The following is a 22,778-nucleotide window of genomic DNA, read 5'->3' as shown; positions in this document are numbered from 1 at the left end:
TTTTTTTAAAAAAAAAACATGAATGATAAACAGGCACAAACGTTGAAATTAGCTTTGGCAATGCCTTTACCATTTAAAAAAAAATATTAAAAAGAATTTAATATCAATACATTTGTCTAAAATAACCTTTACCATTAACAAAAAAGAAAAGAAAAGAAGAAAAAGGCACAAACGTTGAAATCAAATCAATGCCAAACAGATAGAATAAGAACACTGAAGATCTAGCCTCTCTTTTACACCCACCATTAGATTAATTACCATGAAATATTCTTCCCCACTCACTAGCTATTTAAATTCCCATTTCAATGCTCCAGCCTCCATTAACAAGTTATTTCTCACTCTTATTGCTTGATATGCATGAATGCTTGATCAAGAACACTCTTCCTTCCATCTACAAAACGGGAAGCATCTAAAGTAAGTTAAAAGGCAGATTTCAGAAGCCTTTCCTAAGATTTCCTTCAAAGTTACATACGTACCATATATGCATGGTCCCTAGAAAAGAAGTAAAGAACATTGTATAGGGATGCTTAACACTCAGTGCATGCCCCGACAGAAGAAGAGGTTGCGGATTAGAAAAAAAGTGTGTTTAACATTAATTATGATATTATTTTATGTTGAGATTTTAAAAACTAAGTTTAATAAAAATTATAAATTATAAATTTTTAGTAATGAGACGCGTGTACATTTAAATTATGATGTATTAACCATTTAAATATTTTTAAAATTATGATAGAAACAAAACGCAATTTCAATGGCATGTTATAACATAACGGGATGGATACTTGGGATTTTATTAAAATCTAATACAGAAGCATTTTATTAAACAAAAGAAGTTATTTGAAGAGGCAAGTAGTGGATGGTGATCACACCAACCAGTATTCTGGTATAATTAATTATAGTATCTTTGCTTTATTCCTCATTCCAACTCTATTTTTGCACTAAAAATGATGAAATTCTTTAAAAACATTTAATTATTCAAACGCGGGTGTTTAACGGATGATTAAGGCCCTGTTTATTTTTGTGTTTTAAAAATATTTTTGAAAAAATTTGAATTTTTTATTTTCTTCTTTACTTTAAATTAATATTTTTTTGGTATTTTCAGATCATTTTGATGTGTTGATATCAAAAATAATTTTTAAAAAACAATAAAAAATATTATTTTGATACATTTCTAAATGAAAAACACTTTAAAAAACAATTATATCCACACTCTCAAACAGAGCTTGCTGTGATATTTTTTAAAGGGATATTTTTTTAGAAAGGAAAATAGTATAATTACAGTAAATTTCTTATTTGATTTTATACAAAATAGTTTCAATAGAATATCATTTATAATCAATCATATTTAAATAAGAGATTAAATAGATTTACCAATATCAAATCAAAACGAATCGTAATCTCATGAAGAGTGACTGAAAGATGCCCTAACCCTAAAAAATGGCTAATATGAACACATTTGTTCTTCTTGTTTTGTTAGTAATAGGAATTATTCTTCCTATTGAGATGCGTACCATACAAGAACTGGTTGAGCGTTGACAAAAAAAGAAAGAAAGAAAAAAGGGCCACTTGTGGAAGATCAGAGCTTTATGTCATTTTATGCTTCACCTTTTGCTGTCAAATAGGCCTCCTCCCTTCAGTGGCAGTACCCCATTGTAGACGGCCAGTTGTGGTTGGGATCTGAGCCTAGTGGGCCTTTTTTGGGACCTTAATTTCTCAACTCCGCACAAAAAGTCATGGTGTTGTCGAAGAACAGGTTTGACTGGGAAGTTTAATGGCCAAAGTAGATGCCACGAGGGTGTACTTCTTCCCTGACTAACCTTTTGTCACTCTAATTAAGGGTCTGTTCGAAAAAACAGCTCAACTCATGTTTTTTTGAATTTTAATTTAATTTTTATTTTAAATAAATTTTTTTATGATTTTATATTGTTTTAATATGCTAATATCTAAAATAATTTTAAAAAAATAAAAAATTTTATTTTAATGCATTTCTAAGCGAAAAACACTTTGAACCGTAACCGTTAACACAATCACAAACACACTCTAAACCCGACGTTTGGGCAGCGGTAGACATTTTGTTTTAGGGGTGCATGAGAGTGTGGTAGCAGTTATTTTTTAAAGTGTTTTTTCATGAAATTATATCAAAATAATATTTTTTTAAAAAAATCATTTTTAATATCAGCACATCAAAATAATATGAAAACACAAAAAAATAATAATTTGAAACAAATAAAAATATAAATTTTATTAAATTTTTTCAAAAATGCTTTTAAAATGCAAAAATAAACAGGCATGTAGAGCCTGTTTAGGAACGCGGATCAAACCGCGTTCCTCCTAAAACTTGATTTTTTTGCTTAAAGTTATTTTTTTTATATTTTCAGATCGTTTTAAAGTACTGATATCAAAAATAATTTTATAAAAATGAAAAAAAAATATTATTTTGATGCATTTCTAAGCGAGAAACACTTTGAACCGTTACCGTTACCATATTCTCAAATACCTCATTAGAGAGTGTTTTAAGTTTTTTTGAATATATTATTATTTTTTCATTTTTTAAAATTCATTCTTAAAATCAACACATTAAAACAATCCAAAAATACTAAAAACAAATTAAAATTATTTAAAAACACAATTAAACCACAAAAACAAATACTATTATAATCAAAGATCCAAATTAAGCCGAGAGTTGGATGGGATAAGGTCAGTCGAATCAGCTCCATTAAAATCACATCACTTCAAATTTTTTTATAAGTCAGAACAACATTTTATAAAAATAAAAAATAAAAAACTCAAAAGGATTCATTTATGATTTTTAAAACTAGAAGGACTGACTTATAGGACAACAAAAAAATGGAGACTCAAAACATGTTTTACCGATTAGGTATCCGACTGCATTTCTAACCCAACCAACAAGTTACCAAGTCTTCTTCCTTACCAGTTGACTCAGACTTCCGAGGTTTTTTTGCCATGATGTCTTTGTTGGTAGATAATTTCTAAGAAACATTAAATTATATATTCATTAATAAATAAACAACTCAATTGATAAAAGATAAATTAAAATACCAAATTTTTTAAAAATAAAAATGCTTTGGCTACTTCATATTTATTCAAACCCGAATATAACTTAAGCCCAAAAAAATTAAAAAAACTTAATGGTTGTAGTTATGTCAAACCAAATAAAAAAAAACTTGATAGATAACAATATAATTATAAGAACTAGAGTGATGAAGTTATATGTAAAATCTAAAAGTGTGTTTAAGAGTGTAGTTATTGTTGTTTTTTAAAATGTTTTTTACTCAGAAAGGTATCAAAATAATATATTTTTATTTTTTTAAAATTATTTTTAATATCAGCGCATCAAAATGATCCAAAAACACCAAAAAACATTAATTTGAAGCAAAGAAAAAAATAATTTTTTTAAAACTTTTTAAAAAACATTTTTAAAATATAAAAATAAAAGAGACTATATATATTTTTAAAAAAGCTAGGTTGATTTGTTAAGTCATGTTTTTATATATATATATATATATATATATATATATATATATGAACAAAATCTATTTTAATTCAATATATTTTTTTAAATCTTTGTAGTTTTAATTTTAAGTTTTGAAGGTATCCATGTCAACCATCTCAATCACTGATTGGTATTGCGCGGGGTCAGGTGACAACTATGGGCAACAGGTCACTCCCCTCCAAAAAAACGTCTAAAAAATCTCTCTCCGTCGCTGTCAGATCACCGTTAGCACCAGTACTCGACAGCAGCAAGTCGTTTTTCGCTCTTTCTCCTCTCATTTTTTTTTTTTCCAAAATAATTTCTTCTCCAAAAAGAAACAGCCAGCAGCCCCATCCCCTCCTCCATGAAATAAAAAATCCACACTCCTATTTAAACACAGACACACCATTTCTTCTTCATCATACCTTCAATAAAAACTGAACATCAGATGCATCTCTACAATGCGTGGCTGCCACCGCCAGTGGTGGAGGAGACGAAGAAAGAGAAAGACTCCTTCCGCACCGTGCTCAACTCCGTCAAGAACTCTTACAAACCCGATGATCCTGATTCCGTTTACTCCACTCTCAAATGGATTTCCGTCCTCGAACTGTTAGTCCCCCCCCCCCTCTCTCTATCAATTTCTTTAATAACGATTGAGTTTTCAGCTTTATTTGATTCTAATTGAGTGTTAATGATTACTTACAGTTTTATTAAGGCGAAGAGCGAATTGAATTTGGAAGATGTAGCTGAACTCGTTCAATTTGGAATTGAGTTGTTCAATATTTCGCAGAATAAGCTTTACGCTCAGGTATTATTATGATTTTCGGGTTTAATGCTGATTAATTAATTAATTAATAATTATAATTAACTTTTTAATTCTTTTTGAGTCTTAATTGTGGAATTTCGGGTTTATTTTTTTTAGGTGAGATGGGGAAATTTGTTAGTGAGAGTGCTAAATAAGTATAGAAAGAGGTTGGCTTTCAAAGTGCAATGGAGGCCTTTGTATGATACTCTTATTCATACTCATTTTACAAGGTAGGGATTTTTTTTTTGGCTTATTTTTCTGAGTTTTTGTTGATGATTTTAGTGTTTATGATTTGTATACTGGCGAGCATTATAGGAACACTGGTCCGGAAGGGTGGAGATTGAGACAAAGGCATTTTCAGACTATTTCTTCACTTGTTCGGTCCTGCCGGAGGTTCTTTCCTGCTGGTTCGGCTTTGGAGATTTGGAATGAGTTCTGGTAAGTGTTTAGTTTATCTGTAATTAGGATATTTACTGTGGTTTTACTCAATGGGAAACAGAATTGTATGTTTTTTCTATTTTTATGTATAGTTATATGTGAAGTTGGTTTTGACTGATACTGCTTTTTTACTTGATGTTAAAAAAACCGAGACAAAAAGCCTGAAGAAGCACTGATTAAATTAAGTGATGGTGAAATTTATCCTTTGAATAATCTGGTGACGTCATTAACTTTCTACGGTTTCTATATTCGATGATGAAATTTTCTTGAAATAAACTTGCAGTTCTCTCTTGGAAAATCCATGGCATAATTCATCCTTTGAAGGATCTGGGTTTTTGAGACTGTTTTTGCCGACAAACTTGGAGAACCAGGACTTCTATACAGAGTATGTAGTGCATAGTTTATGAAATTCTTATTTCTTTATAGTTTTTGGAGCAAGTTTTATAACCTATTGTTGGCATGGCAGAACTTGGGTTAAAAAGAGCTTGAACATGTGGGACTCGATACCAAATTCCCAATTCTGGAACAGCCAGTGGGCAGCTATCATAGCACGTGTTATAAAAAACTATGACTTTATTGACTGGGAATGCTTCTTACCAATGCTTTTCAGTAGATTCTTGAACATGTTTGAGGTGAGTTTATGAATACGTCAACTTATGTTTTATCATTTTCTAGTTTAGGGGAATAGTAGTGGGTGACTTGTGTGATGTTTAGATTAGAAGCGTGGAAGGTTCACAAGTGGTAGGATTTCGTTCTTCTTCGACGACTGGTATTATAACACATAATGATAGTAAGGACTTGTTAAACCATGCAGCTGAATTTTTTTAATACTTCGTAAGTACCTATAGAATGGGAAGAGGAACAAGAGGAGGGAACCTCTTACCTTAAATGCATGCTGTGACAAATTGACTATGAGGCAGTTTGCTAGGATTCCTTGTTGGAAGATTTTTATGGATATTAAAACATCAAGGAGAGGAAAGAAGTAGGAACAGTTGGAATACAAAGGATTTGGAACTCTTACTTTGCAAATTTTTTTACACATTAAAAACGTGGGAAGGGAAATTGATAAAATGTCGTGTGCATTTAAATGAGGCTTGTCTCTAAATTCTCAGTCACTCCCTGAAAGAAAAATCCCTGCCTTGTTTTTCTTGGGTTCTCTGTCTATATCAATGTACTTGTTGCCATTCTGATTATCCACTATCATGCTTTAATCTGGCAATCACAGGTTCCTTTGGCAAATGGAAGTGCTTCATATCCATTTTCCGTTGACGTTCCAAGATACACAAGATTCTTATTCTCCCATAAAACTTCCACCCCAGCAAAGGCCATTGCAAAGTCAATTGTAAGATCAATAAACATGGCCATGCATTTTGTTGCTTTCATCAATTGATCCTATATGATTGTTTTCCACACTGTCATCCTATGCTGTTTCATTGCGAGTAGGTCTATCTGCTTAAACCTGGTGGTGCAGCTCAAGAGCTCTTCGGGAAATTGGGAAACCTCTTAGAACAGTCTGTTCACTAACATATGAATACTTTAATTATTGTCTCCAACCATGTTCATAATTCTCACCATTGGCTCATTATTGGTTTTTATTGCTGTAGATATTACCATCCATCTAATGGTGGTCGCTGGACTTATTCACTGGAGCGCTTTTTGCTTCATTTGGTAATTATGTTCCAGAAGCGCTTACAGCATGAGCAATGGTAAGGATATGTATATATGCATCTTTTTACCTTGTATATGTGTTATGCATTTACTTTAAAAATGTTTTAAGCTGTTACTATACAAATATTGGTGGTACAGGAGCACAGATAACAATAGACAGGCTGAAATGTTTCTTGGAAGATCGGAAAGGACTTATTTTGTCAATGTTTTACTGAAGTTAATTGATCGCGGGCAATACAGCAAAGATGAACATCTTTCTGAGACAGTTGCTGCAGCAACTTCCATTTTGTCATATGTGGAGCCCACTTTGGTTCTTCCATTTTTAGCATCTCGATTCCATTTGGCCTTGGAGACGGTTAGTAGTGTTGCATGTGTTGTTTTATGGATCAAAATGCTGAAATATGGTTTTGACCCTGGCTTCAAGGGATATTTAGTAGTCTCCTCTTCTTCAAATAATGCTTCTGTCATGACATTAACTTGTCTTTTACTTACGTTTGTGTCTAGTCAGATGACTGCCACCCACCAGTTGAAAACTGCAGTGATGTCAGTAGCATTTGCAGGACGTTCTCTGTGTCTCACATCCCTCTCAACTCGAGGGAAACAGGAAGATTGTGGTGGGGGTGATGATGCATATGTCGATCTCTTGACAATTTCACTATCCAATGCTTTACTTGGTATGGATGCTAATGACCCCCCCAAAACATTGGCAACCATGCAGTTAATTGGCTCCATATTTTCCAATGTAAGAGCTGATGCCTTGATAATTTTCTCAATTCTTTCTTTTATGCCCATAATTAATGAACATGTTCATTTCCCATTCAATTTATAATTACAGATTGCTACTTTGGATGATAGTACCGATCAGCTATCATTCATGCCAATGATCCGGTTTTCTGAATGGTTGGATGAATTCTTGTGTCGCTTATTTTCATTGCTTCAACATCTAGAACCCAGCAGCGTTCTGTAAGTAATAGCATTTAGTATCCCATCTGTTTCTCTTAAATTTTCTGCATTGCTTAATATATTTAGACATGCTGAATTGCCCTTCTAGTCAGAACAATTCATTATTATTGTTATAGGCATGAAGGCCTACATTCATCGGCAACATCAGGAACTTTTCTTGTCGATGATGGTCCTTTCTACTATTGTATGCTCGAAATCTTGCTCGGAAGACTATCTAAATCGCTATACAATCAGGTTCAGCTGTTGTCTTCATTCACAGTTCATTCACCATGATCTCTCCTTGGGGAAGAGATTGTTTTTTAAATTATTCCTTTCATGGTAACAGGCTTTGAGAAAAATTGCAAAGTTTGTGAGGACAAGTATTCTTCCTGGAGCAGTTGCAGAGGTTGGATTGCTTTGTTGTGCTTGTGTTCATTCAAACCCAGAAGCGGCTGTTGCTTCTCTTGTTGATCCAATCTTGTCATCTGTTATATCCTCTTTGAAAGGAACGCCTGCAACGGGCTTTGGAGGGAGAGGGATTCCAGATGCCACAGTTTCAATTAAGGTTTGTTAGATGGTGTAAATTATTAGATTTTATTTTGCAGAAAGATTCTTGGTGAAAATTGATGGCTTCTTTCCCAGGCCAAACCAACACTCTCTCCAGCTCTTGAAACAGCAATCGATTATCAATTAAAAATATTATCAGTTGCCATAAACTATGGAGGTCCTGCTCTTCTTCGGTGCAAGGATCAATTCAAAGAAGCTATCGTGTCAGCTTTTGAATCTCCCTCTTGGAAGGTTTTAATTCACCCCAGTAACTTGTTTCATTTATAATTGAAGATCCTATTCAAATGATATTTGTTTGGATAGGATGCTTGTTGGGCGTTTTGCTGAATATTTTAAATGCTTGTCTAATTTTATTGTATGCTTTACATATTTTTTGGAAAACTCTTTCATCATATGCTAGGTTAATGGAGCCGGTGATCATCTCCTTCGATCCCTCCTTGGAAGCCTGATTGTTTATTATCCTATGGATCAATACAAGTAAGCTTATATCTTTTCATCTATACATGTTATTGTTAAAAATTCTCTGTTGTTTATCTATTCAACTTCCCTTTGAATAAAAAATTGAAGAATATTGATTTTGTAGGTCCATTTCAAGGCACCCAGCAGCTCTGGCATTAGAAGAATGGATCAGCGCAAAAGATTACAACAGTGATGGACCATCGATGGGGCCCAAGTGGCATGTTCCAAATGATGATGAAGTTCAGTTTGCAAATGAACTTTTAAACCTTCATTTTCAATCAGCTTTAGATGACCTTTTGAAAATATGCCAAAATAAAATACATTCCGATACAGGTAATCCTTATTTGTTCTTCTAACGTAGTTTTCAGATGTTGTGGTGGAATTTTTATCTCGAGGAGCTTAGAATCTTTCTAGGTCATAAAACTGATAAAAATAATTGTCTTCTAGAAAAACTTTGAACCTGATGACTTGATATCAGTGGATCAAAATATTTTATGAGGGTTCATTCTGCTGAATCTCATATAATCATGTCCTAATATCCACGATTCCAACTGTGTTAGTAGTTCAATAATAATTGCAAGTTAATGACTATATGCTGTTTCTCTTGTAAAGAAAAATGCCCTGACATTGATGTTGCAATTGATATTTCATTATTTTTCTTCTGCTAATTACATGCACCTTGCTAGCAGGAAATGAGAAAGAGCACTTGAAAGTGACTCTTTTGCGTATTGATTCTTCACTGCAAGGTGTTTTATCTTGCTTACCTGATTTCAGCCCATCCTCCAGGAATGGGATTGTGGAAGATGCGAGTCATATTTCTTTCTTGATAGCTGGAGCAACTGGTTCAAGTGTTGGCAGTACTGGACTGCGTGAAAAAGCTGTTGAGATTATACATGCAGCTTGCAAGTAATTTTTGAATTTTAGTTTTTATCTGGATATTGTTTACCCACATTGAGCAAGTCTGAATTGCTAAAACGTTGCTATATTTACAATGCTGCAGATATATGTTAGAGGAAAAATCAGATGACAGCATCCTCTTGATACTCACTGTTCGTATCATGGATGCTTTGGGAAACTTTGGTAATGAACTATACATTCAGATGAATAGAATTCCTTTTAACCTCTTGAGATGCTCACAGTAGTTTTTCCACACACATATTTTAGACATCACCCTTTTTTGTGTCCTGATTTGTTTATTTTCATCCCTTAACCTATGTCAAACAGGAAGTTTGGAGTATGAGGAGTGGTCGAATCACAGGCAGGCTTGGAAGTTGGAATCTGCTGCCATTTTAGAACCTCCAATGAATTTTATCGTGTCTTCTCATTCTCAAGGAAAGAAAAGGTAAGTAGTTTGGACATGAGATTGCCCTTTATTGTTGTTTGAACCTTGCATTGGTGACTGGATTCAAATGTTTAATCTATTGATCTAATTCAGGCCTAGGTGGGCTCTTATTGACAAGGCATACATGCATAGTACTTGGAGGTCATCACAATCATCCTATCATCTGTTTCGTATGAGTGGGAACTTCTCTCCACCAGACCATGCAATTCTTTTGATGGATGATCTGCTAAAACTTTCTTTGCATAGTTACGAAACTGTTCGCTCGTAAGTTCAATCTTCTGCGATCCTTACATGATCAAACTGGTTTTTCCTGTGCATATTCTTGTTTCTCTTGGGTGATAGGGTTGCTAATGATTTTTAAATAAAGGCTTTACCATGCCATAGCTTCTGCTATTTCATAGTTCAAACAAATAACTAGGAAAAACAATTGAGTTTCAAAAATATCTGATATACATTGTTGACCTTTTGCCAGGCTTGCTGGAAAATCTCTGCTGAAGATGATTAAGAGATGGCCATCAATGATTTCAAAATGTGTGCTCTCTCTTACTGAACACTTGCGGAATCCCAGCTCACCAGAATATGCAGTGCTGGGTTCTTGTACTGTCCTTTCTACACAAACAGTTCTCAAGCATTTGACAACAGTAATATTCAGAACAAATTGGTTTCAATACATTTCTGGGAGTAAAATTTTCTGACATGCCATCTTTTATTTCAGGATCCAAAAGCATTATCTTCTTTTCTTCTTGGGATTCTTTCAAGGTGATCCTTGATTCCCTTTTTTTTTCCCTTTATATATTGGAGTTTTTTGATAACTGTGAAGCCATACTAACTCTACCCTGCTTTTCCTTTTGTTTTTGCAGCTCGCATCATGAATCACTGAAAGCCCAGAAAGCTATTAATGAGGTCAAATCTCTTATCAGTATTAATTTAAGGGTTGTGTCTCCGAATTTACTTCTAATATTTTTTAGTGCCCCAACAGCTTTTTGTTATGTACAACATCTACTTTCCGGGAGTGTCTAGAAGCATTTTCAGGACATCAGATAATCACATAGATGGACCAAATTTTGCAGATTTGGTTTCTCAGATTGGATCAATGAGTTTTGATTCTTCTGGTTTGCATTGGCGGTAAAATCTCACTCTTTGTTTACTCGATATTTGCAGTAGGTGCTGAGCTGCCTTCAGAATTGCCTTTAAGTTTATTATGAACATTTTTGGCCTGTTGAGGAAGGCCCATGTACTGGCAGACTTAGAAATACTGTCTGGCTGAGTATGTGAAATGCAAATATAATTATTTTTGACTGGAAATGCAGCATCTCTATGTGTTCTAAACTCTTGGCCTCCAAATAGTCATGGATTTTGGTTCATTTCATTTGTTGTTGTTTTTACCTGGCAGGTACAACCTAATGGCTAACAGAGTACCTTTCCTGTTACTTTGTGATTGACTCCTTGCCCTTTTCATCAGCATTCTTTCCACATTTTAATGGGATTTTCACTCACAATTTCTTTGACATTGTCTTACTGATGCCTTTTCAGGCCACTTTCTTAAAAATTTAAAAAGTCAACTTCCTCAAACAAGGATACTTGCAATCTCAGCTCTAAATACACTATTAAAAGAGTCACCATACAAGCTCTCTGCTGAGAATCAATCTGCAGTACTAGAGGATTTACAGACAAATGCCAAATCATCTCTCGAAGGGGCATTAAGTGAAATTTTTCAGGAAGAAGGGTTCTTTAACGAGACTTTGAATAGCCTGTCTCATGTTCATGTAATCACTGATATTGATAGCACTTCTTCCAGAGGAAGTCACGGGAATTCTTTTATCCAAAACCTTGCAGACAAATCAATTACCCGTTTTTATTTTGATTTTTCATCTTCATGGCCACGCACTCCTAGTTGGATTTCTCTATTTGGAAGTGATACTTTCTACTCCAACTTTGCACGAATCTTTAAGCGCCTAATACAAGAATGTGGCATGCCTGTCTTACAAGCACTTAAAGGAACACTGGAGGAGTTTGCAAATGCTAAGGAAAGGTCTAAGCAGTGTGTTGCTGCTGAAGCATTTGCTGGGGTGTTGCACTCTGATATCAATGGTCTTTTAGGAGCATGGGACAACTGGATAATAGTTCAGTTGCAGACTGTGATTCTTTCCCAGTCAGTGGAATCTATTCCAGAGTGGGCAGCATGTATACGCTATTCAGTTACAGGAAAAGGAAAATACGGTACAAGAGTCCCTGTTCTGAGGAAACAGATTTTGGATTGTTTGATGACACCTTTACCTCCTGCTGTAAATACCACTGTTGTTGCAAAGCGCTACACTTTTCTTTCAGCTGCTCTCATAGAGATATCCCCACAAAAGATGCCAGTGGCTGAGATAAAACTCCATAACAGACTTATGAATGAGCTGTTGGATAACATGTGGCACTCATCAGCGCAAGTAAGCATGTCATTTTCATTTATTTTCTTAATTGAAGCTGGCATGTTTTGTCACTCTTATGAATCATGATTATGTTGAACTTCCTTTTCCTTTTCTATTATGTGAATCCTAAAAGGAATGAGAAGAATAACAAAGAAACTTAAGTCTTTCTTGGAGAGTGGTCGAATGTAACGATGTATGAAGATAATAACCACAATTATTTTCTGTATCCTTCATTTTCTATAACAAATTGAGTAGTTTTTCTGATCATGTTACTATGCTATATTGTCATGGAACAGGTAAGGGAAGCTATAGGTGTTACCCTGGCTGTGCTGTGCTCTAACATTCGTCTTCACTTGTCATCTGCTCATGATTATTCTTGTGAAGAGGCAAGCGAGATTGACAACCAATTGAAAGAGGAAAAGTGGGTCCTAATTCTGACTCACCGAGCTACTGATGTGGTCACAAATATTCAGAATACTAGTCCAGCAGACAACTTGGAGACTGCTGGGCATACGGCTTTTCAAAATGGGTCTTTGAATGGGGATGCACAAGATGATGTTAAGTGGATGGAAACGGTATTAACTTTCAGAACAAATTATATTTGCTTCCACAACTATTAGAGTGACTGATTGATCAATATATTTCTTCTTGTTTGATGCAGCTATTTCATTTTATCATCTCAACGTTGAAGTCTGGCAGATCTTCTTATTTACTGGATGTTATTGTGCAATTTCTCTATCCTGTACTTTCTTTGCAGGTATGTATGGTGCATTTTACTGGTCTTTGCCTGTGGTTTCCATCTAATTGCTGCATTGATTGCTCCAAATTTTCTGAACACCCCGATTGTTTGCTATTATTCCTTTTATGCTCGTTTGAATGTTTGGGTTGGCTCACATACCTTAGGAAGAAAATAATAAGATTGAAGCTTTTTATTACATAATAAATAAGAGAAATGGGAATGTATAGCTCCTTATTTCAACTGAATAACATTCTTTTTCAGCGTGCACTTTCCTTATTTGGTCTTTATACAAATCTTCCACTTGGTGCTTAGTCATTTTGCTGCACAAGCTGTGGTCATCCCTTCTCTCTTGTTGCCAGCATTTTGTTTCCAGTGATTTGGAATACATACTCGGATGCAAATTTGATGCACAATATTGTGGCTTGTTTAATTCTCTGGGGCATTTGATGTAGAAACAGCATACTTGAATTTATTGCCTGAACGTGCCGATAACATTGGGCATCCTGCATCTTTAGCTGACAAAGATATTATTGCCTTTGTGAAGGAAACATCAAATAAAGATTTGTCAACACTGGCCAAGGCATGTTTTGAATTGCTGAAATGGAGAATTTTCTGGGCACCTCATCTCCAGAGGGCTGTTTCAGTGATTCTTTGTTCTGCCAATGATCCGAACTGGCGGACCCGATCAGCTACTTTGACATATCTGCGTACTTTTATGTATAGGTATTGTGCATTTGCTGTATGCCTTATCTCTTACATCGTGGATCCTGTTTTATCATGTTAACATGGTAATTTCAAGTTCTTATTTCCAGTTTTTGTCGCATATTTATAGTTATTGCAGTATATTGAGAAGTCAAACTTGTTCAAAGCAAGCAAGGAATTTCACTTTTAGATTTTCCACACAAGAATATGTATTAATTACTTGTTATATATTGCAATTATATTTTCCATGATCTCATGTTTTAACAAGTTATTTGTTATAGATCTGAATGTGAATATTTTTTTATGCGTTGAACGTAATTAGAGCCATGTTTAGTATTTTGTGGGAATCAGCTTGAGGGGTGTGGGTGAAGAAAGTATTTATGATTTGGATTCTTAAATAGTTGGCATGCTCTTTTTATTACAGGCATACTTTCATCCTCTCAAATGTGGAAAAACAACAAATTTGGAAAACTGTTGAAAGTCTCCTGAGAGATAATCAAGTAGAGGCAAGTTCCTGGCTGAATCTTCAATTTGATGAGTTTTGTAGATTTCTAGATGCAAATGTAGATTAGCTGGTGAAGATTAATCCTTTGTTCAATTGATAGTTTAATAATCATTGACCTGACTGATTTTTATTTGTGATAAGATGTCAGAGATTCCTGAAATAAAATAGCAGTTGTGAAATACTAAGTCACCAGGTGCATTAGGATAGTCCTTTATGTAAAGGTTTCTTTCATCGTGGGAGTTACCGAGGGAGCGAAGTCCTTGGAAAACAGGACAAGTCATTCTATTTTTGCTTTCAACATAAAAAGCTAATTCTTGGTCAGGTAAGGGAGCATGCTGCAACAGTTCTAGCAGGTCTAGTGAAGGGTGGGAATGAAGATCTTGCTAGAGACTTCCGTGAAAGAGCTTACTTGGAGGCGAATACCATCCATAGGAAGAGAAAGCAAAGGTTATATAATGATCTTCTGTTCTATAAGTTAGATTTCTCTTTCACCGAGTATACATTTTTCATGCACACATTGATGCACCTTTTGGAGTCCATGTCAAGCATACATGAGGTTGGCCTTTTGCATTGAAATTTCTTTTTATCTAATTGACATCAAAATACTATCTATGTTCCTCACAGTCATCTTAATTATTGTGTGTGGGATCACCACTGGTATACCATGTTTTCATATCTGTTTTGCTTTTAGTACACAAGCAGCAAGTCCTGGTATGGATGATCTTGTAATTTTGACATAGAGATAGTATACCTGATTGTAGGAATCTGAAAACTGGCCAATCTATAGCATCTGTTCATGGTGCTGTACTTGCTTTGGTGGCTTCTGTGTTGTCAGTTCCATATGATATGCCCAGGTATGTTCATGTTAATATATGGAACCAATTGTATCAAGTGTTTTCAGAATTATCCTATAATGTTATTCGTTTTGTATGAAATGGTGATGATATGCAACTTATGGCAAGTTGCTTCATAACCATGTCAGATCCTCCTTATAGTGGCAAGTGGTCAAGTTATCATATTAGTGTTACCTGACCAGCTAATGTGCCTAGTTGAAGTAGTGTTTTGAGTAACAATAATATCAGGCAGCGTTTCTATCTATATTTATCAAGAGCTGAATGAATGAAGGTTGTCATTTTCTTAATGTCTATACTTCAAACTCTGTGGGTATAGTTTTGATTATTTTCTTGATGAGATTAATTATAATCCTGCTGACTATTTTTCTGTTCTTAAGAACCATAGGAATTGCAATTCTAATCTCAGTCCTCTTGCCTTTGTGAGGTTCGCTAACTGCATAGTCATTTATTCCTTGCTATGGAGGATAATTAGGGACATTGAATCGTGTTCCAACTCAAATGCAGGTCATTGCATTATTGCTTGAGGGTAATTAGGGACATTGGCTCTTGGTTTAAGGTGGTGCTAATTAATCAAACTTAAAAGAAGTGTTTCTGGAATTAGCTAAAATAAGCACAGTAGAGTTTTATCTTCTTTCCTGGGCCATGGGATTTGATGAGAAGCAAGGTGTTGTATAGTTGGTAAGATATCCAAAAATGCATGGCTGCTTAGGAAGATGGTTGAAAGGTCTGTCTTTCTGGTTCTTTTTATCTGTTCTTAATAACACAATCGTGGATTATGTCAATTACGACAGCAGAAATTGGCTGATCGAATTGAAGTACCTGCATAGTTATATGGAAGCTTAAAGAAGAAATAGTTGTGCTAGACACACCGTTATCAAATGACATAATCATGGTTGGGATCAATCTAATTTGTTTAAGACTTGCTGAAGCTCTCTTGCTACTTTTTTTTTTTTCTTGACTGTCATAACGGGCTGAGAACAAGGACTTTTTTAGAGCGACTTAAATGGGTTCCTGGAAACTCTAATATTTACTCTTACACACGCCACACCAGAAAGCCATTTTGTGACTCTTAACTTACAGAATTTTGAAGAGATCTGATTGTTGATTCTTTTTGAAGGAATATATGAATGCATATAAATATGATAGCTTTGGCCCTTGTATTTTACCTGATAATTTTCATCTATTCAGTTGGTTGCCTGATCATGTTACTCTACTGGCTTGTTTTGGAGGAGAGCCTTCACCTGTGAAATCTACGGTTACAAAAGCAATCGCTGAGTTCCGACGAACTCATGCGGACACATGGAATGTCCAGAAAGATTCATTTACTGAAGAACAACTCGAGGTAGCCTTATAAATGTTTGTCACATTCCTTAGGTTGGAGGATTTAAATACCTTTCGTGATTTGTAAACCTCTACTTATCTACTTATTTGATACTGGCAGGTTCTAGCAGATACATCGTCCTCATCATCATATTTTGCTTGATATACATAGCATTTTTAGCAAGAGAAGATACTGTAGGAACTTATTAATGATTGAAAGGGTTTCAACACCAATGATTTGGTAGAACAAGAAGAAGTTATGCGATTCTAGGGTATAATTTGTATAGAAGTTTATTTACATTTTTCATTATTTGTGATAAGATATCTGTTATTGTCAATAAATGAAGGGTGTCATTGCCTATTTTGTGACGTAAATATCCTTAAACTATTGAGTTCATTAGATCATCAGATGGTAAATCCCATAGAACGCAGTCTGTATTGAAGAGGGATGAGCCATTTCTAATCTCTTTCCCACCCTGGGATTCTTCTCCATTCTCATCATCGAGCTTTTCATGCAATCTACCTTGTTGGTCACCTGCTGTGCACGTGCTTCCAGTGCACATACTCTGACTCCATGGCGATAAAGCTACTTCGTTGCCAAAAGAAGATGGACCACATAAAAATGCATTAACTGATGAAGGGAAGTAGGCGCAGGTGCCTGCAAAATTGGCAGAGGTAGCACCAGTGGAATCCCAGGTCTTGTTTGGGGGCAGAATTCCAGGTTCTTGCATAGCCCTCGAGAAACCAAGCTTGATTCTCTCAATAGTATCATCATTTTCATCATGTTTAGTGGCAATGTAAGGGGATGAGGTGTTCCCTTGTACTCCATTTGTGTTGCATTGTAGCAGCTGGAAGTCAATCCGCTTTTTAGTGAGCAGGTGGAGCATTTCATCCTTGAAGCAGCCAAGGGCTGCTTCTGCAAGGTTAGCCACCTGCGGTGTTGCTAGTGTGGTGGCAATCTCTGCCATGAGGTGGGAGAAGGGCTTGTGGGTAACTGGGTCTATTCCCATGCCAGAAAGCTTCCTTTTCAGCTTGGTGTTCCAGTGATTTTTAACATCATTGTCTGTGCGGCCTGGAAGCTGAGCAGCAATCAATGACCATCTGTGATGCCATTTCGCAATCAGTCATTGAATAGCAGAACTTGGTACAAAAAATGGTTTATGCAGCATGTATTGAAAGACTGAGCAATATATATATATATATATATATCGATTGGTGTACCGGTTGCCAACAACAGAGTGAAGCTTGACAATGGTATGTTCTTCTGCATCCGAAAACTGGCCGTGCTTCAGATCAGGCCGGAGATAATTAGTCCACCGCAACCTGCAACTCTTCCCACATCTCTGGAGACCTTAATCATACAAGGACAAAAAAAAACAATAATAATCCGGTCATAAATTATAGCATATGAATGATGATGCTATTAAGAACAGTAATGTGGAGGGGGGAGAGGACAGAAACCAGCATTCTTGGGGATGAGCCGCCAGTTACGGGTGCCGTGTTGGGCGATGTAAGAAGAGAGTTTGTTATCTTCTTCAGGTGTCCATTGCCCCCTTTTCACGTTGTCCTTCTCACAACACGGAATCCTGCCCATCTGTGTGTGCTTGTCTTTTGTTTACTCTTCTTCTCTCGCACTATCCTCCTTAAGAAATGCTAATGCTTTGGCTACTATAATGCTGTCTACTAATGAATGATAAGAAAATTGTCTAGTGCCTCAAATTTTGGGGGAGCAAAATTATAAAGAAAAGAAAACAAGTGGAAGTGAGAAAAGAAATGGTAAGCGGGTCAATTCTTATATACAGAAACAAAAGTTTGGTTTGCATATGAAATACTGCATGGGGTTAAATTAAATTGGAAATAATAAAAATGGCATCGAAGGCGCATGATTTTATTAAACTATTCAACGCTATTGAGAGTGTGAGAGGTGGGCTGGTAGCTCACCCACAAGACACCCGGTCAACTCTCTCACTTGTTGACTCCCCTTGGAGGTCCTTGCAGATGTTTTGGGTTGGGTGGCTTTCTGCTTTGATCACACAATTTTACCACCGCCTCCATAGTAGGAGTCTCGAATTCCTTGAAAGCAGAACATGTGAAGTTTAAGGTTGTTCCGCGTACGTGTGGCTCATCATTTTGACACGCGCAGCCTCGAGAGAGAATGAATGGTCTTGTTTTGTTCAATTTGCAAGAAAGAAGTCCATTGATGCTTTGATCACACAAATTCTGATGTATTTTTTTTTTTAAAAAAAAAAAGAAAAGAAAAGGAAAAGTTAAGGCAAGGTGCTTGCATTATTTAAAGAAGAAATAGTATCGTATCATATCATTAGCAGTGGCAAGCGACAACGACTTCTAATTTCTTAGTTGTTTAGTCTCCTCGTTGCAAATGCATGTCAGTGCCACGGAGACAACAGGGTAGTGAGCTGGGGGGGTACTTGTACTCTCGAATTTCTTTAAAAGTAGTCCCTCATCAGAAAAGGCTTCTTAATTGAGTCCTTGTGCTTTAGCTTTGTCAATCCTCCATGCCGTTACTCCTTCAAATCCTAGTCAAGTGGGAGATTGCTTTTTTTTTTAAGAAAAATCCTGATGAAGACAACTCACTTTGGAGAAAAACAACCAATTTTTCACACAGTATCATATTAAGTAAAGCTTTTCCCATCTTACATTTTATATAATATTAATTCACAGGAACAGTGCTTCAAACAATTCCAGGTTCCATCTGGTTCTGATGATGAATCCATGGCTTTTCAACTAAAAACTTGGAGATGCCCTCACCATAATCAGTAATTCTGCCTCAGGACATCCCCTTGCAATCAATATCGAAAAGAGAATTCCAGATTGAAGATCTCCATACGACTGATTATCGAGAATTGGAAGATGAAAGACATTCTCTTCCCTTGTTTCTTCACTCTCTTAGCTCAATCTTGCACTCATCAGCCCTTCAACTGATCCAATCAAAGCAAACGCTGTCACCAAAAAGCAGAGGACGCTAAAGGCTCGAAGCATGATCCACTTAATTGTCCACGCCTCAATATTTTTCTGCTTAAAATACATTTCCACAGGAAAATATACCGTCAAGGGCCAAAAGCCGAATCCTCCTACCAATCCAATAACCTGGTTGAAGTAAGGAAACATCACTGCTATCGTGGTTGTTGATATGACGTAGATAGTTCGGAAACACAATCTGAGGAGATTCAATTGGAAACCTGGCAACCGTGGGAATTTGTAGGTGAGATTCTTATTCAAAAACCTGTTGTCTGGATATTTCTCTGCAATCCAGTTTTCAATGACTGCAAATAATGGCTGACTGTAAACCTGTCAGCAAAATCAAACATTGTGAATATTTCAGGGATTGTTACTTCTACGACGCTACGAAGGTGCATCTGCTTATCTTATTATCATGAACATTGTGTACAGACACATACCTGATAGCCACCAACTAGATGAAGCACAATACAAGCATTGGCCAGGTCAATAAGCCAGTACGGTTCATAAAATCCAAATCCTGTCAAGAGGTTCCCTGGTGTTTTTTCTCCAAAAGCTGCATAACCAAAGCCTCCGCAGCAGAGGTAGAAAAATGTGGTGACGACAACTGCTATTGTCGATGCCTTCTTCATGCTCTTGCTTTCTGATGGAGGTGATTTTAAAGTATCCTTTACGATTTCCAAGTTTCAACACATACAATTAGTCTATTAAAAGAACTACACTGGTGTTTGATCATTTCAGCTTAAAAACTTACCCATCCAGAATCACAATTCATACCTGTATTTCTAGTAGAATTAGGGAATATGGATATGCAAATGCAATATCTCCAAGTGCTTGAGATACATTCCATACTTTATCAGCTGCCCTATAAGCTGAGACTCCTGCGATCCCACCCTTAACAAATCCATTTGCTGAAATTTTAGAGACAACAGAAACTATTCAGAATAGATAGAGCTAAAAGTTTACAGGAACAATGACCCCGACACAAGATTTGGAGGGCCAATAATAGCTGATGTTGTACCGCACCTATCACTTGTGCAAACCCAAGTGCAAATCCTATAGAGGCATAGCTGACTGACATGATTGCAGCAACAATTGATAGCCATTGTAGGTTATGGAAATCTGGTATTTGGGACAGTACAACTTGAACCACTCCAAATAGCAGCATATATAAAGAGCCTCCATATTCACAAGTAGCCTCGTGCCCTTCTTTGTGATAACAGTTTGATTTCTGAATTGCCCTTCATCAGAAAAAATAGTAATTGTTTTGTAAAGAACCACAAGGGCAATGCTCGTCATTAGAAGATCATTTACATTCGAAGATTCCATGGAAATGCAAACTTAGATGATGAATCTGGGACTTGAGAGTAGCTTAAATTACAACAGATGTACCTCATGCTGATAGCAGTAGTAATAGTGTAGACAATTCCTGTTCCATATAAGCCTATTTGTGCTAAGACGCCACATATCAATGCGTTCCTTTTTCCTGAGTCCATGCAATCACCAACTATTAGAAGCTAGTTAATATGTTCATAGCATAATTAAATTAAATCTTTCTCTAAATCGATAGCTTCAACATGATTTGAATTATTAGCAGTAATAGTAGCCACCATAAAACACACATGGTTAAGAGCTTGTTTGGAAACGTGGCCAGCTTTAAATCAAATCCAACAGTTGATTCATGCACTGTGATAATATTTCTACCAAATAAATACACAAACTTAACTCAAGGGGACAAAAATTTGCATAGCTATAATCATCATAATGCCTGTCAACATTTTTTCAATTCTCTCTTGCTTTGTTACGGTCCAAATCAATTCTCAATATCAAAGAGCCCTCCTTTTCTTCTTCTAAAGTTCTTGAAAAATACAAGCAAGAAAGAAAGAAAAAAAACAATAATAGTGACATTCGCAAAGCCTTATAATTATTAGCTATAATAAATCTTAATATATAAAAGAACTCCAAGCTATAATTTCTATTTATTTAGTTTACTCTTCCATTTACCTACATTAATATCATATTGAACGAATGAATTATTCAATCCATATAGGATTGTTTTTCTTTTTTCATCTATAAATAATTTATAAGTTGACTTTGCAATAACACAATTATTAGCTTCACGTTAAGAGGAATCTGCCACTGTTAATCTATATAGAAAAAAAGAAGAAGGAAGAGACCAGCTAACATTTTTATGGTTTAGCGGGGATCATCAGCCTGCAAAAACCTCGTTCTTTGTGCTTGGAGCAACCTTGCTACGCACGACATGTATATATTTAAGCTATCCTAAGTCAATTATTGTTTCTTTTCATTTTGATATTCTTTGGAGAGAATCCAATGAATGTGGCCCTTCGTCACCCTAATAATTAAGTTGTTTCAATTTCTAACTCTATAGTAGTCGTCGTCGTCTCGGAAAGGGGAGAAATAAAGCTGAGGCTTGGCATTTGGCATGCAGGAGTCGGCCTTGGCCTGAGATCCTCAGCAATTCCGTTTGGTGGCTGCACAAATGACAAATCTTGCTGTCTCCCATCTATATTTATTTAATTCTCTTGACTTGTTTGCTTCAACCTGTATAAAGGGCAAGCATGACGGCCTAATTTTCAAGCAAAAATCTCAAAATCCAAATTCATTTCATGTACAAACAAGCAAGCACTCTAATTGAAACTTGCTAGTGGGCATGGATATATACATAGGGGGATCCAATTGAAAAGGAAATTGGAATATTCTTGTATCTTATCTTACCTAAAGTCTCATGAACAGCTTCAAGGTAAGATCGATTTCTCTTGGGACCAAATTCAGGATCAGGAGATCGATAGCAATCGCAGAGAAGGAAAGCAGAAACAAGGGTCACTAAAGCAAAACAAAGCATGGTTACAGGACCTGCAATCCACCCTAACTGAGCCATGCTCCATGCTAGTGATAGCACCCCTGACCCTATCACTCCGGTTATTATGTGTGCCACTGCCGTCCATGCGGTCCCTTCATCACAATTCATTTCACAATCACTTGATTTGAAGTTTATATATATATATATATATATATATATATATATATATATGATCTTAAAAGGGCATTAAGGAGAGTAATTGAAATGCATCAAAACTACAAAATATTTTGTTTTGAAAGTGGATTTATGGATGTACATGAGATGAATATTGTGAGGAGCATATAAACTAGAATTTGAATCTTTGTAAAGCATTGATCTTTACTTTAATTGGAAGAAGAAGAAGAAGAAGAAGAAGAAGAAGTTAGAAGACAAACCAGTTCTCTTGATTCCAGGCCTAGGAGCATGCAAGAATGATGATGCCTCTTCTTCTACTCCCATATGGCCTTTCAAGCAAACTCCCCTTTCTTTTGAGAGAAACACAACGTTTTTTTTATATGCTATATGCTAAATAATTTTCTTACAATTTCAATCTCAAGCCTGGTTTCTGATCTTTTGTTTTACAAACAAAAAAAGCAAAGTTTAGGCGAGGTGCTTGCATTATTTAAGAAGAAACAGTATTGTATCATCATTGGCTATGACAAGCGAAAACGACTTGTAACTACTA

The 22,778-nt window shown here is 35.8% G+C and overlaps 3 protein-coding genes across 4 annotated transcripts; 1 reads left to right on the top strand and 2 right to left on the bottom strand.

Moving 5' to 3' along the window:
• Positions 1-3,782: 3,782 nt before the first annotated feature.
• Positions 3,783-16,620, top strand: LOC18103559 (proteasome activator subunit 4). The gene is given in 34 exon segments (XM_052445686.1): positions 3,783-4,102; positions 4,199-4,301; positions 4,416-4,528; positions 4,614-4,736; positions 5,020-5,121; positions 5,203-5,368; positions 5,962-6,078; positions 6,180-6,247; positions 6,341-6,442; positions 6,543-6,759; positions 6,913-7,146; positions 7,240-7,367; positions 7,484-7,601; positions 7,693-7,911; positions 7,989-8,144; positions 8,314-8,390; positions 8,497-8,705; positions 9,062-9,278; positions 9,373-9,452; positions 9,597-9,714; positions 9,808-9,978; positions 10,187-10,355; positions 10,430-10,473; positions 10,575-10,617; positions 10,694-10,839; positions 11,108-12,149; positions 12,428-12,706; positions 12,793-12,888; positions 13,415-13,593; positions 13,997-14,078; positions 14,400-14,524; positions 14,839-14,931; positions 16,120-16,273; positions 16,373-16,620. Coding segments are annotated over 34 exon segments (5,493 nt in total). The 5' UTR covers positions 3,783-3,941; the 3' UTR covers positions 16,415-16,620.
• Positions 16,621-16,631: 11 nt separating this feature from the next.
• Positions 16,632-18,747, bottom strand: LOC18103558 (transcription factor MYB80). The gene is made up of 3 exons (XM_006377933.3): positions 17,713-18,747; positions 17,473-17,602; positions 16,632-17,352 (listed from the first exon to the last, which is right to left on the bottom strand). Exons 1-3 carry the CDS (start codon positions 17,843-17,845, stop codon positions 16,632-16,634), a joined length of 984 nt encoding a protein of 327 aa, XP_006377995.2. The 5' UTR covers positions 17,846-18,747.
• Positions 18,748-18,852: 105 nt separating this feature from the next.
• On the bottom strand, positions 18,853-22,767 carry LOC18103557 (probable amino acid permease 7). 2 transcript variants are annotated; one of them, XM_024581255.2, is made up of 7 exons: positions 22,489-22,756; positions 21,970-22,206; positions 20,623-20,716; positions 20,257-20,471; positions 20,008-20,141; positions 19,671-19,898; positions 18,853-19,560 (listed from the first exon to the last, which is right to left on the bottom strand). In XM_024581255.2, the coding sequence occupies exons 1-7, from the start codon at positions 22,550-22,552 to the stop codon at positions 19,159-19,161; spliced, it is 1,374 nt and encodes a 457-aa protein (XP_024437023.2). In that variant the 5' UTR covers positions 22,553-22,756; the 3' UTR covers positions 18,853-19,158. The 2 variants fall into 2 exon arrangements, with proteins under 2 accessions (XP_024437023.2, XP_052301647.1); XM_052445687.1 differs by having other exon boundaries at positions 19,298-19,451; positions 22,489-22,767.
• Between the last annotated feature and the right edge of the window lie 11 nt (positions 22,768-22,778).

The sequence above is a fragment of the Populus trichocarpa genome, chromosome 11, assembly GCF_000002775.5.
Source record: "Populus trichocarpa isolate Nisqually-1 chromosome 11, P.trichocarpa_v4.1, whole genome shotgun sequence".
NCBI lineage: Eukaryota > Viridiplantae > Streptophyta > Magnoliopsida > Malpighiales > Salicaceae > Populus > Populus trichocarpa.
This window is presented reverse-complemented; position numbering and strand designations above follow the sequence as displayed.